The 14,821-nt window shown below is 40.0% G+C and overlaps 1 protein-coding gene across 8 annotated transcripts in view; it reads right to left on the bottom strand.

The window, feature by feature from the left end:
- The window catches only part of thsd7ab (thrombospondin, type I, domain containing 7Ab), a 140,489-nt gene that overhangs the window by 80,959 nt on the left and 44,709 nt on the right, over positions 1-14,821 (bottom strand). For all 8 annotated transcript variants that reach the window (XM_067510486.1, XM_067510481.1, XM_067510483.1 and 5 more), the window contains exons 2-4: positions 8,405-9,239; positions 2,137-2,385; positions 1,011-1,195 (exon numbers count right to left, since the gene is read on the bottom strand). In XM_067510486.1, the coding sequence (XP_067366587.1) occupies positions 1,011-1,195; positions 2,137-2,385; positions 8,405-9,239 (1,269 nt within the window). The remainder of the gene's footprint in view (positions 1-1,010; positions 1,196-2,136; positions 2,386-8,404; positions 9,240-14,821) is intronic.

Genomic DNA, 14,821 nt, shown 5'->3' with positions numbered 1-14,821 from the left:
AAGAGCTTGTTCCTGTCTAATTGAAAGAAGTGTCGTACATCTACATTTAGCAATTCAACAGCAAAATAAATAAACCAATTTGCAGAGCTCCCAGAGCACCATGTTGTTTGGCTTGTGCTTAAAATACTCCCATACTTTGAATGATCGCAGTCCAGATTTCTGGCTCGCTCATCAATGGACTCGATATCTTACCTCCTACTTGTGATGCATCGACACACATTACTTATGTAAACGATTACGCCGATTATGTTGGCACGTCACCCCACCCCTATTCAGTCTACATTTTTTTACTGGTTGAGCAGTCGTTTACATACATACGGTGCTTTAATTTTGGAGATGTTTGAGTGGCCTCAAGACCGGATCAAAATCTTAGTGACGAACTCCACTGCAAAATCTAATTGTATTCTCTTAAATCTAAATTATGATTTAAATAGTTCAATTCTACAGGTTCATTCAATTTGAAAAATTCTGTATTTTGTAAGAAACAAAACTAGTTTATTAGGAGGTTTGCATGCACTCTAAAAACCTAAATAGCTTTTAGGCAACGGGTTTCACAATTTTTTTAGTAAAGTCAACTTATTCAGGATATGAATAAGGAGGAGCCCTATTGAGTAATAATAAAGATCTGAATCCAAGTTTTCAGGGGCTTTAACATTTTGCATGTGGTCTACACTAAACTCGATAAAGTTTAGAGAGTTTTCACGGTTTGGAGTCTAAACTGTGTCTGAAAACGCAGTTTTTTGTGGACTGAAAGCTCAGCAAACACTTGCTGTTGCTGCACTGAGCGAATGCAGAGAAACAAGCGGGAGTTTACGGATGCAAATTTTATCTGGTAGATGCTTTTCATCAACATCATCAAGAATAAAGATTTTAGACTCACTTTGGCTTTGGCTTTACAAATGTAGAAAAAAAATAGGGAAGCAGCAGAAATTTGACTGAATGCAGATAAATGATTGAAACAACTTCAGTGCTTTCATTCTACCGAACAAACATCGTAGTTCTTCTTTTACCTTTTTCTTTTTCTCTGAGATCGTTGAGGTACTTCAGAAGCTCAGCGTTGGCCTGGACACAATAAACTTCTCTGGTCTGCAAGCCACCTCCACAAAGCCCTGTCAGGTTGCTACGCCGACGGTCCTGTTGGCTTAGCAACAAGTCAACCCGGCAGTCGCTCCATTCTGTGGTTCTCCAGGTGTAGCTACAGAGAGAGACGGAGAATGGAACAGCAGGGACGGACGTACAAAGAGTGAGAGGTTGGTGTGGGTGGATTGTGGTGTCAAAGTACAGCACATTTACAGTCATGCAGACCTAACTTCAACCCTACATTTTCTGAAAATATGAAATGTCCTTTTTGGTTTAATGCCAATATATTTTATGCCAGTATGTTTAGAGATGTGGACTGTTGTACACAATTCCTTATTGTTTAGCCACCAGTTTAATAATGAAGATCATCAAAAACTTTGAACCGAACCTTCGTTCTAAAGTGTTGGTCAGAGTTGCTGACCACACGTAATTCGTCTGACAGAAAATCGAGTGCTCTCCAGGATGAGAGTAGGAATAAGCATTTTGGTAGCGTGGGTGAAAAAATGGCACAAAAGAGGAGAAAGGGAGATAAAGGCCATGTGTGAGTCTACGTTTTCAAATCTTGTGTGTGCTAAATTTTGTTGGACTCAAATATCCTCCCTCCATTTGTCTCTACTTTGTGTCTGGCACCAGCCCAAGCACTTACAGTAATCTATCTCCATATGCTATCTCCTACACGCAATCGCATATGCTCACCCATGGGCAACACACAAGAACTAATTTACTTGGTAATATGAGCAAAGGGAAGTCAACAAGAAGTGCATGCAACCGCAGTTAGGTTGAACAGTTTGATTTTAGAGGGTTTCTGCCTGTTCTTGAAATTCAGAATAAACCTCCCCACTGTGTTTTGCATAGCAGGGTCTTAACAATGCTGTAACCATGCACGAGGGTATTAGCTCAACTTAACAAGCAACTGTATCCCTGTGAAACATGAGCACCTGTCAAGTGCTAAGATGAATCACATCTACACTTTCACTCAAGCTTAAAAAGCCTCTGCCAACTCCCTGCTGTGCCCTCCTCATCTCCCCCTCCCCCCGTCGTCAAGAGGAAACTCACGTAGCACAGGGCGGCATGCCGTTGCCCTGAGGTTCACAAGACTCGGACTCCTCCAGGGGAGGGCACTCCGCCCCCTCACCTACAGGGAACTGGAGCACCTGTCTGTTCCGAGTGCGATTTCCTCTGGGAGACTCGGGGTCCACACAGGTTTTCGAACAAGGGCCCCATTCTGCCCACTCAGTCAACTGGCAGTCCTTGGGGAGGAGGCAGGACTGAACGGTCAGGGGCAAATCCCTCGGTATGCACAAGCTGGGAAATGAGAAAGGGGAAGAGAATTTGGGTTATAATAAATCGGAGCGGCTTAAACGCTACACAAAGCAGGACTTTTAGGTAAAAATTCACCGGTTTCCTCGAACCTAAACAGTTCCACGAGAGAATGTGTCATCGATGTAATCAATACGTTGCAGATCGAAGAAATATCCAGGAATTAGTCCAGCACACAACACTGAGTAAAACCAAAATGAAACCAATAACGCAGCCTTATTTATACAGTTTAAACCAAGGAAGTATAATATGTTCATTAGATCAATGAGGGTTGGATTTGGTGGAAGGCTCCCACAGGAAACTGTGGAGAAAAATTGTGATTCTCATTTCAGCCTCATTTCAAATTTTTACTTTGTTTGGTAATTCTGATGCGTTTCCCCTAAAATTCCTTTGACAAATAGGGGAAATAGGAGTCGTAACAGAGATCCAAGAGATTTTTGGAGGATTTTTCTTCTGCATACGAAAAGGAAAAATGCAAAACAACACTGAACCTTAAACTCCACATGAAATGACAGATTTATTGCAGGGCGGCTGTATTATACCGTAGTCGTGTAGGAAGTAGGGTGTATATTGACCCACACTTTGTTCCACAGTAGCTCTAGTTTAGTTCAGTTTCGTCTTCAAATGACTGTCTCACCTATTTCCCCTTGAGGATTTTAGGAAAAACAATTCAGAAACAGAAACATAGTAAGAAACAAAACACAAGAATAACTCTGGGTAGTTATTCCCCCTACTTCCAGTCTTTATGCTAAGCTAAGCTAAGCTGCCTGGTGGCCGTAGCATCCTGTAGCATCACATCTAGTGCACAAATGAGCGAGTGCTGTTCAGTTGCTCATCTAACTGCAAATAAAGCGTGGCACATTTTCCCAAAACGTACACATAAAATGTGACATTGTCTCTTCAACAGAAGTGAGTCATTTATCAAAAGTTTTACTGATTGACTTTCTCAGATCGACTAGTTTATTGAGCAATTCATCATTTCAAAACCACACTTCTCCATCTGCAGTGGGAAACAAATCTAAGCTTGCGAGCGGAATGCAAACAGTATGCAAATACATCTAACAACTCTCCCAACGTAAAGCCCTTCATTCCCTTGTTATCCTTTGGCATCAAATGGCCACAGATCATATTTATGGTAAACAAACTTGGGCAACATACTGTCACTGCATTACAGTGAATTTAAATCTTTCTGTTATAAAGAAAGACTTAACATCGGTTTGCCCAGACGCCTCAAAGCAGCAGTGTATGGTCTTTGAAAATATGTTAGAGCAACAGATATGCTTCTCTTTACATTCCCTGTCCTTGACTGATGCCACATTTTGTTATTAGCTACTCTCATTAGCATACAGACTTTTTAATCAGATTTACATTACGAGTAAAACAGCAGCTGTGTGGCCTGGTGTGTGCATTTCTTCGTCGTAACCTTTGATCCATCATTCACACACGTCTCCCGATCACTTAAATATTATTTAGATGTAATGAAAAACCCCTCCTCTTTGGGCTACTTCCGAATCATTAGAAATTTGTTCTAACTAAAGCTGACTGTTTTCTGCTACTCAGTCTAGATGTCTTTCCCCTTGAGGCGATGCAGCTGACGAGCTATTAGTGCTAATTACAGCTCTGCTTCATTTAGAAACCTCTCATTTAGACATTGCCACCACACTTCACCTCCAGCAACTCCAACTTTTGGTATAAATGAGCAAATGTTTGAGCTGATTTTGAGCTGTGCTTTTTTTCCCCTTTAACTCTTCTGTCTTTGCAGATTAAAACACCTCTGCACTCTTTGAAGTGGTACTGAAGCGATGCTGTGAAAAATCTTAGTTTTGTTTTTCTGCCAAACAGGCTTGGTGTGCTGGCTCAAATTTCCATGGGAGAACAAAAAACAATGAGCAGTTAAAAGCGTGAGTATGACGTACTGAGGGTGATGGCTTGATTTCCTGTCTCGCATGGAACAACTTGTGTTTAAAAAAATCCCCTAATGCAGCAAATGACCCATTTTTGCTGCAACGGGATCCTGTGAGTCTTTGTCATTTGTTGTGTGTATGCCCGAGCATTTTTGTGACGATTTCAAAGTTTCAAAAAGAAGTCATTATTTCTTCATCTCATTCATTCAGGCAGAATGGGGACACAATAATTTGATACTGAAATAAGTAAGAAGATGTCAGAAATACATTTACATGTACATTTAGTCATTTAGCAGACGCTTTTATCCAAAGCGACTTACAAGTGAGGTACAAGGCAGCAAAAATCTAAGTCAAGGAGAAAACATCAAAGCAAAGTCCTATCAGAAAAGTGTTCACAGTTCACGAGATGCAAGTGCAAGAGAGCAGAAAGGAATTTTTTTTTTTTTTTTGGAAATATGATGAAATATGTTCATCTTAAAGTCTGTAGGTTTTACACAGTAAAACGTGGGCACCAATGGGCATCAAGAGCCTTCTCACACACAGTCGGAAGGTCTTCCAAATAAAGTGCGGATGACCAGAACTGTATTCATGAAAACAGTGTAACTCCTGAAATGGTCAAAAAACATAGTTCTATTTGGGTCAAGTAATTAACGAAACCCTTTTCTAACTTAAAAAAAAAAAAAAAAAAACAAGAGCTGAAATTCTGCCAAAAAAACATGAAGACAAAATTACTGTATGACACCATGTGGGACCCTCAGCATTAAACGCAATGATGTAATGTCACACAAACCGCCTTAGCAGCACTGCAGAAAAACAAAATCCAGCCTGATTAATAGGACACAAGCTGAGCTATAAGGAAGTGGCCTTTTGGGGGCGAGCTGAGGACTGTGGAGAAAGTGAAAGCCCAGTGACAGATGTTCATCAAACAAAATTGGAAATGTCTGGCTAAGATATGATGGGGTTATTGCTTCACTGGGAAGTTTGTTCCACTTTTTCTAAAAGTGGAAAAAACAACTATAAATATTTCAGAACAAGAAATAAACAAGTCAAGGATTAATATTTATGCTCCTAAGGGCATGTGAGTTGTTTTCACGGTTCCTTTGAAATATTTGATCCCAGTCATTGCTGAAAGCTCAGTGCCAACAAAGCATTAATGAACAGATTTGGTACATAATTGATCAGATCCATGTGACATATATTCAATGTGACTGGAAGCTTGCTCTGCTGACATTGTCACTGAGATTTTCCTAGAGATCTGAGACCTTTTGGAAGCCCTGAATCCAAGTTTTTTGGGGAACGGCGTTGTGGGTTACTGTCAGTCGGGAAGAAGAAAAAACAGATGATGAAGTCAGAGAAACAGCTGAAATCTGAGGATCATCACGAAAAACATTAATATATGTCATGACCAGGCACTTAATTAAAAGCTAATGTTTTATCTGTTCATCCACATCCTTAACATTACATTACATTAACTGTCTTATCTGCTGTCAGATATGGATTTTAGAAGCTTTCTGTAATTGCTACGTTTTAAACCAGAGTGGTAAAAAAATAAATTCCTATATTTAGATGTACTAAACATTTATTTAGATGTGCTATGTAATAAATATTGCAAACAGGTACATTTTCCACAAATCTATACTATGTGTAACCGTTTTAAGCTGCAGTTTCAGAAACTCCCAATTGATTTGTATCTTTAACTTATTTTAAAAAAAGGCTACCAAATAGAGCCAAAGAGCGCGTACCCCATAATTTGGGGGTCCACGTAGTAAACATGCAGTACTGTGCAAAGGTAGGAACAGGAAAACCTACATGTTGTCAAAATGACCAACTTTTGAGTTGCCTTTAGATTTGACCACAGTGGGTTTGGCAGGCATCTCGGAGAAGTGCAATCTCTTCTGTCTTTCCATGTAATCCCAGACTGGCTAATGTGAGACCTTGATCTCAAAGCCTTCACAGAGCTCTTGACGTCAGACCTCTGCGGGGGCCTGGAGATCAAGATCTCATATCATATTGTGCAGAACTACTTGTTCGTCTTGTGAATAGTTTTTATTACTCTGGTTGTGTCATGCTGCACGATGAATTTGTGATGGATCAGATCCTTCCCTGGTTGTACTGTCTGATTGATTGAAATCGAAACATCTATATTTCCTCTAACTTTTGCACAGTACCTGACTACTGAAATTACAAACCCGATTGCATCTTTCCTTATTTCCCTTGAACTACACTTCAGGCCTCCTCCAGGATAGAAGGTGACGATAGTCTCCAATATCTGGGTAGAATGCAACTCTCCAAATGCTGTTCAGTTGCATTTTCATTTGGGTTATTTTATATTAGATAACATGTAGTTACCACATAAGTTCTGAGCAAAATATCTTTTTGAACTTAAACTTATTTAAACATCTGCTTCTGGGTTCATCGTGCCTCCCTATCAGATCTGGTGCTCTCTTCTGCCGGTGGCAGACTCATTTCTTGGGAGTAAATGTTTGATGTGTACTTCAGGCAGAGACTTCTGCGGAGAACTGAGAGGGAATTGAGAGCCACTTGATCTGTCTTATTTTCAGTCAGGGATTGAGACTTTGTAGCTCACAGCAATAATAATGTCAGGCCAAGGGGTTAGATCCCACTTGTATTAACCAAAACTAAAAATGGAAGTACTCATACACTTACAGGATGTATTTGGAGAACATCACCTACTTAAAGTGTAATTCAACAACTTACAAATCTAATAATTTTCCGATGGAGTTTGTATTTTAATATACTAAACCTTTAGGAACTTTCATGCCTTCTGTGTTTGGTGGGGACCTTTTTGTTTTTTTTAAAGCAGCAGGTGTAAAAGGTTCCTTGGACCATGGTCTGGACCAAGAACAAGAATTTGGTTCAGTCAAATAAGGTGGTCTCTGTCCGGATCAAACTGAATCATGGCCCAGCCTGTGTCTAATGTGAAAATCCTTTCAGGAGGTTTAAACCTTTAGACCAGTTTCTGGAAGGATCATCACCCCTAAAGAAAAGAAATGGACTGCAACAGATTTGGAAAAAGCTGCTGGAACATCCTAGGGAGAGGAGGACATGAGATTTCTCATTCAAATTTGGTCGGAGGAAGAAATAAATACTTCAAAAAATGGAGGAAGGATGTGAAAACAAAGGAATGAGAGGACTGGGAAGCATTGCCACTATAAAATTCACCAGCAGTATATCAAAGAGTAGAAAAAAAACAACAGCAGGCTGTAGGTACAGTGTGTCGAGCAGAGTTCTTTAGTGAGCTCTCAAAACCAAGGAAGCTTTACATCTTCATCATACTGTTCACTTACATCAATAATTCTAATGTGAAACCCTACCTGCTTGGCTTGTTATGTGAAAAAGTATGTATTTTGTTGTTTGGGTGAACTAAGCATTTAATGGAAAAAAATTGAATTTGCAATATTAGAAATTAGAAATTGCAATATGGAAAATACACAAAACAAAGCTTTGTATTTACTGTAGACGTTTGAATTTATGGACTGGTGTTGTGACATTTTGAGCAGCGCTTTAATTTGTACTGTGAAACATATCATTAGACAAACGTTCAAACCCAAAGTACAAAAACCCACAAAATTGCCTTTTTTGGAACAACTCACAAAGTTGTGGCTAAGATTGATCTCATGTCATAAAACGAGTTGCTTTGCCACTTCCAGCCCGGGAAGCTGACATCAAATACACTGTGGTAGTTGTGCCTCATTGCTCTGACAGCACATCAGCGACAAAGAGACAGCTGATAAACATCCCCCCCTCCCCTGTCTCCCCCCCCCCCGTCTCACTGCCTTACAGGCAGAAGAGAAACTTTCAGTGGGACAAATTTGGCATCATGTTCAACTTCTTTGAAACCCAGTGGCTAAGGACCAGTGCACCTAAATGTCAAGCTGCATAAAAACATGAAAAGTGTTTTACTTACTAATAAAAATAAAGGTAAATTAGGTGGATGAAAATACAGATAATTAGAGGATATTGAAAAAAATAAGCTAAATGTGAAAGATGCTGTAAATCTATAAAATGATATTATAGTGTTGCAGAACAAATAGACAAAAACTTTATTTGTCGCTTGAACATAAAACATTGCCACTCACGTGCGTCCCACAGTGCTCCCGTTTCTATGTATGCAGGTCACCTCCCGAGTCTGGTAGCCAACCTGAATGTCCCAGAATGGACTCTCTTGCCGGTTAAGGCGGTTCCTGGTACGTTTCTTCTGGATAAGCTCCCTGGTCTCTGGGTCTTTGGCTCCTGCTCTCTCCCTGAGACCTGGGCCTTTACCTTTCCTGCGCTTTACCTGGCGTGTCGTCCGAGTCTGTGGGAGGGCGCAGGGGCTCCATGATCCAACTCGGAGACTGTACATGCCCTCTGGACCTGTGCAAGGTCCAGGTTTACAAGACTGGAACTCAGTAAGGTTAGGGCAGATAGCACCTCCAAAAAGAGGAGGAACTAGGACACTCCGGACCCTGTTCCTGAGGCCTGTTCCACACGTTTTGGAGCAGGATGTCCACGGCGAATACTGTGAAACCACACAATCCTGGGGGCAAGGGATCAAACATGCCTGCTCCAGGCGAGGCTTGGGCTCAAAGTACTCACAGATGGCATCCTCTGCAGGAGACCCATCTGACTGGAGAATGCAGCCCACTTCTCGGGTCTGAATGCCCTCTTCGCCGCCACTGCATGTGAACGGCCGTGGGGCCCCAAAAGTCCTTGCCGACACTGGCACGCACTCATTCCAGGCACCTAGTTTCCAGTCATAAAGGTCCTTGTGCCAGTCGCACACACGGAAACAGTTTCTCTGGTTGGAAGGGCGCTGGCCCTGGTCGCAGTTGGTGTGAAGCGTTGTCCAGCCGTCCACGTGGGCACACCACACTGCTCGGCTTTGGCTGCCTCCTGGGCCACAGTCGCTGCCCATGCACCTTCCCCATGGACCTGGGAACCAAATACAAAGACTCAAACTTTACATGAGGTAAACTCCTTTAAGATAAAACAAAACACAATTCTGATGTAGACCAGAAAAAACACAAACATCCGAGTTCTCATCTCATTTGCAGTTGTAAATAAAAAGATTGAGGCCCCCTTGTCAATGAACATGGCATAATTGCCCAGGCTGCAAATTCATTGCATGTATATAATTAACAAACACCCAGGTGTTACATCAGTAACAATCAATAAAAATCCATGATACAAATTGTAAACTCTTGTGTACCTTTCAAGCACAACCCCTTTTCATGTTAGCATCAATTACTCAAAAAGGTTGATACAGTTTACTTATGCTTGTTGTCAACCGACCGAAAGCACACGCAATAATGCATCTTCAAGGATGACACAGTAAATTCACAGATTCCTTTAATATGGTCCTTGATGTGAAATGTGCTGAAAAGCTGTTGGCAACCCAGAGCTGATGATGTGTCACCTTCTGTCACCTTGTCTTGCACTCCAGTTGGCTAAAACACCATAATTCTGTGAGCATGGTAAAAAAGAAAAAAAAAAAGTGCTATGGTACTGGGGGTGGGGGGAGATGATTGTGGCAATGTGAATACAGCAAGGAGATTATAGCGTAGGTGATCAAAGGAAAGGAATCTAAAAGCCTATTTGCAGAGTAATCTGTGACATTTATCAGGCTCTATTGGCAACCAGCAGGAACTGCCACGAACATCAGTAAATTATTATCATTTGTTTGTACACGTCTCTGCCAAAGCTGTTTACTATAGTGTGGTAGACACTATTATAATAATAATAATTAATAAATAGTAAAGAAATAAAAAGTAAAAATAAATGAATAATAGCGAAAAGTGACAACCAGAGATAATAAGGTCAGAGGTCAGCGGTTTGGACAGTTTGACCACTTGTGGTAGGAAGCTGTTGAGCAGTCTGCTGGTCCTGCTATTAATCCTACGAAACTTTTTCCCTGGTAGCAAAAAATCAAACAGTTTGTTGAGAGGGTGTGAGGAGTCTTTGACATTGTTCAGTGGCCTGTTCCTGCACCGGTACTGAAAGAGTTCCTGTCCAGAGGGCAGGGAGAATCCCACACCACCCTCTGCAGGGCCTTCTTCTGTGCCAGTGTGCAGCTGGAGTATCATGAAGGCATACAGTATGTCAGTACACTCTCCCCCACCCCTCTGTGACATGTTGTGAGGATGTTGCTCAGGAGTAAAGCCTGTTTCAGCTTCTGTATTTAGTGCAATCTCTGCTTTATTTATTTATTCTGAGTCCTTTCTGTCCTCTTTATGTTTACTGCTCAACTAATGAATTATGAATAAAACTGAAACACCTGCAGGTTGTAATGGTAGTTTTGAGTGGCAGCTTAATTAATGTTCACAAGCTGCAGCTACAACCTGAAAATGAGATGATGTTGAAGATAATTCAGCCTCAAAGAAACGTCTCAGCCAAAGCTGCTCAGCACACATAGTAAAAATAACTTTACAATATGCAGCCTATGGCAACAGAATTAAACATCTATTTACAAAGCTGGCCCACTGATTGGCACATTTTACTGGTACTGATGGTACTGCAGAACCATTTAGTCCATTCTGGTTGTTCAGGCGTGTTACAGAGTAATGCTTCTAAACTCTAACAATCTTTGACTGACAGACAGGGTTGTTGTTTGTCTCTCTGCTGCAGAGAGCACACAAACTTGACAACAGCAAGTTTTACTTTATTCCAACATGTGTTTAAGTCATGAAATGAACGTTAATTGGCGACAGCTGATCTAACCTGATTTAAGACAGAACAACCAGGATCCGTGCAGTGTGGTTAAAAAGGGGAAGTTGCTAAACATGGATGTATTAAGGAGAGCTGGATACTGGACATGAAAAATGTGCCCAGTCACTTGACTGAAAATTGCTGTCTTGGCGCATAAGCCAAAAAGGTTTTCTGGGTCCTGGGATTGCTTCCATGTTATGGAGCTAAATGAACATGTGCACCAAAACTTTTGTAGGCTGTGGAAATGTTTTACAGAAATTCAACAGAAAGAGTAAAATCCAACCTTGTTTATAGTCTGAGTTGTACTAGAAGATCATATATATATATATATATATATATATATAACTGAAGATATATATATATATATAACTGAAGTTATATATATATATATATATATATATATATATATATATATATATATATATATATATATATATATATATATATATATATATATATATATATATTCAGTTATGTCATAACAATAAAGTTATGTATAAATAATGCCCACTCCAAGATGATTAGCTAATTTTGGATTTACAAAGTTTAAGTAAGAGCTGTATTTGGACCTAGAATCCTACCTAGTATCACCAAAAAGTGACAGGTTTGTATCCCTTTGTAAAATAATGTCCAAAAACGAATAAAACCACATTATTGAAAGACACTTTTGCTGAGTCCTTTACAATGAACAATGGGCACTGTAGTTCATTTTGAATCAATCTAAAAACTGTTCTCTGCTGCTGCAAACTAGCACAACTGGACAAAATTATTCTAAGTCGTCCCAAGCAAGAAATTACATCTTTAAGTACAGCAGTGGCTACACTGTAGGTATAATTTGAGTTGAGTGTCAGCAGAGCAGCGGTTTGAAGCTCTACTGCTGTGTGTGTTATCATTGGAGGTGTTCAGGAACGGGGCAGGGTGAGTGCAGTACACAGTTACTAGAAAGTACTTTATACGCATATACTATATATGCGATGCTGGTTGTCTGCTGATCGTATCATCTTCACATCATTTATTGCAATACTAATCAACAACCCTGTGCAAATCCCATCGTTATGTTTACTTTGTGTGCCCTCGATAATAGCAGATAATTCCTTCTTGAAACTAGAAAGCTCACGAACAAATATAGTCACCGCTTGAACAAAACCTCTACTGCAATAGGTACTATATTATAATTATAGCATTGTACATAGAAACAAAGAGCTGGTCAAGGGTCTGCATCCACAATTTTACAAGCTTTTTTAATGTTGTCCCTGTGTAACTTCTTATTTCATGTCTTAAAGCCTGTGTGGAATCAAATATCAACTGTGGGGCCCAATTTTGTTTCTCCAAAAAAGAAAAGTTAGCTGGAAGCCGCAAAATCTGTCTCAACCCAGTCGGCACAATTCAGCTGCTACTCCAAGCAAGTTGAAAAACACTAATTATTATTGGGTGGCAGCTCTTTCACTGTGTAATCCAAAGGCTATTGATACTACAAGGGGGGGAAAAAAAAATCAAAGCAACTGGGCAGCTTCATATTTCACCTCACATTAATCTCTTGGGTGATGGATTATATTAGCATGTGGCCTGGGGCTGACTGGACCCGCGATGTGCAGTCCAGTTGAGGACAGCTTATGCTAACCCACGTCCACGAAGAGTCACAAATCGTGCCTGGCCAAAAGGCAATAAGGAGCACATTTCCGGCAATGATTACCTCTAATGAGGCTGCTTGTATCCCCGTCTTTGATCTCAGCTGCTGAAATGGCTGACAGGATCCATCATCAGTCAACATGATGCAGTGTTCATAAGATCTTCAAAGAATAATGTAAAAGTCTACCCGCTTTGTCAACAATGTCAGATCAATGTCGAGGTTCTCTGAGTATCTATAGCACCTGATCTCATCTTGCTACTACTGTATATGCCTGTTTGTGTTTAGAAACTGTGGTCTAACAAACCACATCCAAGGGGTAAAAATACATATTCCCCAGAAAAATCCTTTTGGGATCTTTGTTTGAGGCCAAAAACCCAATGTGATATTTATTTTGAATTCAATAATAGAAAACTGTGCCTTGGAAGTTTTGCCACCACAATAAAAACTGATAAAGACTCAGAATGTCATCTTGAAAGCTGATATTAAGTTTTCAGGCAGAGAAACCAGTTGCCGACTGAATAATCATAGAAAATCTAAAATGCAGTAGAGTCAGACAGCATCTCCACAACTTAAATAAAACACCTCCCACCAAAATCTAATCCAGCCCAGAAAGAAGTTATCTGCTTCAAGACAATTCTCGGGCACCGTCTTTGCACTTATGCACCGTTCTGCAGGAATGTGAAATAAAATTGGCTCACAATGAATAAAGGTGACAATATTCAACCTGCATTATCTAAAAAGCAGTTTAGCTGCTACTGGATCTTGTTTTCATCTGTATTTTATTATTCTACATCATATGTTGTGTTATGTCGGATCAATCATCTGGATGTTTTGTCACACAGTTTTCCAACCACACACAAATGTCTGTCTCTTTTCCATATGCAAATCAATGCAAAGCTTGGGTAGCCTACAGCTAACTTTTGAATATTGTATGGATTCTGACAGCACCATTTGGCATTCGGGAAACAAACCTTTAGCAGAACATATTCACGCAATTATCAATTACTATCACTACTGTACATCTGGTTACTTCAAAAGACTCTTGAGATAATACAATCTGACATCCAATAAAGTCTGACATGGAAATCAGGAGTGCAATGACTATTTCCATGTTCATCAAAAGGGGACATAATTGTATTTTTGTTTGAAAATCAAACCTAGAAGAGAACTAGACAAACATAAAACCGGAGAAAATACAATAGCACAAACTGCAAAAGCATACTAATTGCAGGTGCTGCACACATTGCATAGGGCATAGACCTCTGCAATCTATATGTAAATTTGGTTTTATCATTCAGCAACCAAACATCTTTTTTTTGTATGTGTACATTATGATAGCTGGCCCTGAATGAGCTATTCTGGGAAGACATTATTCAATCAAGAGTGAGCAAGGTCAGCAAACACTACTCAACCTAATACATAAACACGTAAAATAACCAACATTAAATACATATATAATATACAAATATAAATACAGTAGGACTTCATTTGTCACTGCCTTTCAAAAGTGTTACAGGTTATTTTTGAAAAAAACACTATAGTTAAGTTAAGGCTAGAAAAACAACATAACTAGGGGTTAAGTAAGTACTTAAGACTACAGCTACATCTTAGTTTAGGCTAAAATGACCTTGATCTTCATCAATGTGCTTACAGTCATTCTGGTCATAGTTAAAAACAAAACAAACAGGAAATAAACAACATGTGAAACAATGATGTCAAATCAAGATTATGTAAATGCTCTGCTTTCCTACCTATTGATACTCAAAGCGCTTCACACTGCTACTTATTCCCCCATTCACACTCACAATCACACACACACACACACACACACACACACACACACACACACACACACACACACTCGCACACCGATGCTGCTATGCAGCTGGCCAACACTCACCAGGAGCAACTAAGTTGGGGTTCAAGACGCTGTGGAACGAACCAACAACTGTGGCATTTATTATAATTCCGTGTAGCTGTGGGCGGCGAGGACACTCTATATAAATACCATCTAATGTCTAATGTTTCTCTAGTCTTTCCCTCCAATCCTATTTCAAACAAAAGCCTTATTTATTTAGACTTTGGAGCATATTGTTTTTCTGCAGGTGACTTCATTAAGACGTGACGTGGTTAAGTGTACTACTGCTGTTATAAAAGTGATTTTTCTTGTCATACCTAC

This window comes from Channa argus, chromosome 7 (genome assembly GCF_033026475.1).
Source record: "Channa argus isolate prfri chromosome 7, Channa argus male v1.0, whole genome shotgun sequence".
NCBI lineage: Eukaryota > Metazoa > Chordata > Actinopteri > Anabantiformes > Channidae > Channa > Channa argus.
Note: the sequence above shows the minus strand (reverse complement) of the source record. Positions and strands in the feature narration are given on the sequence as shown.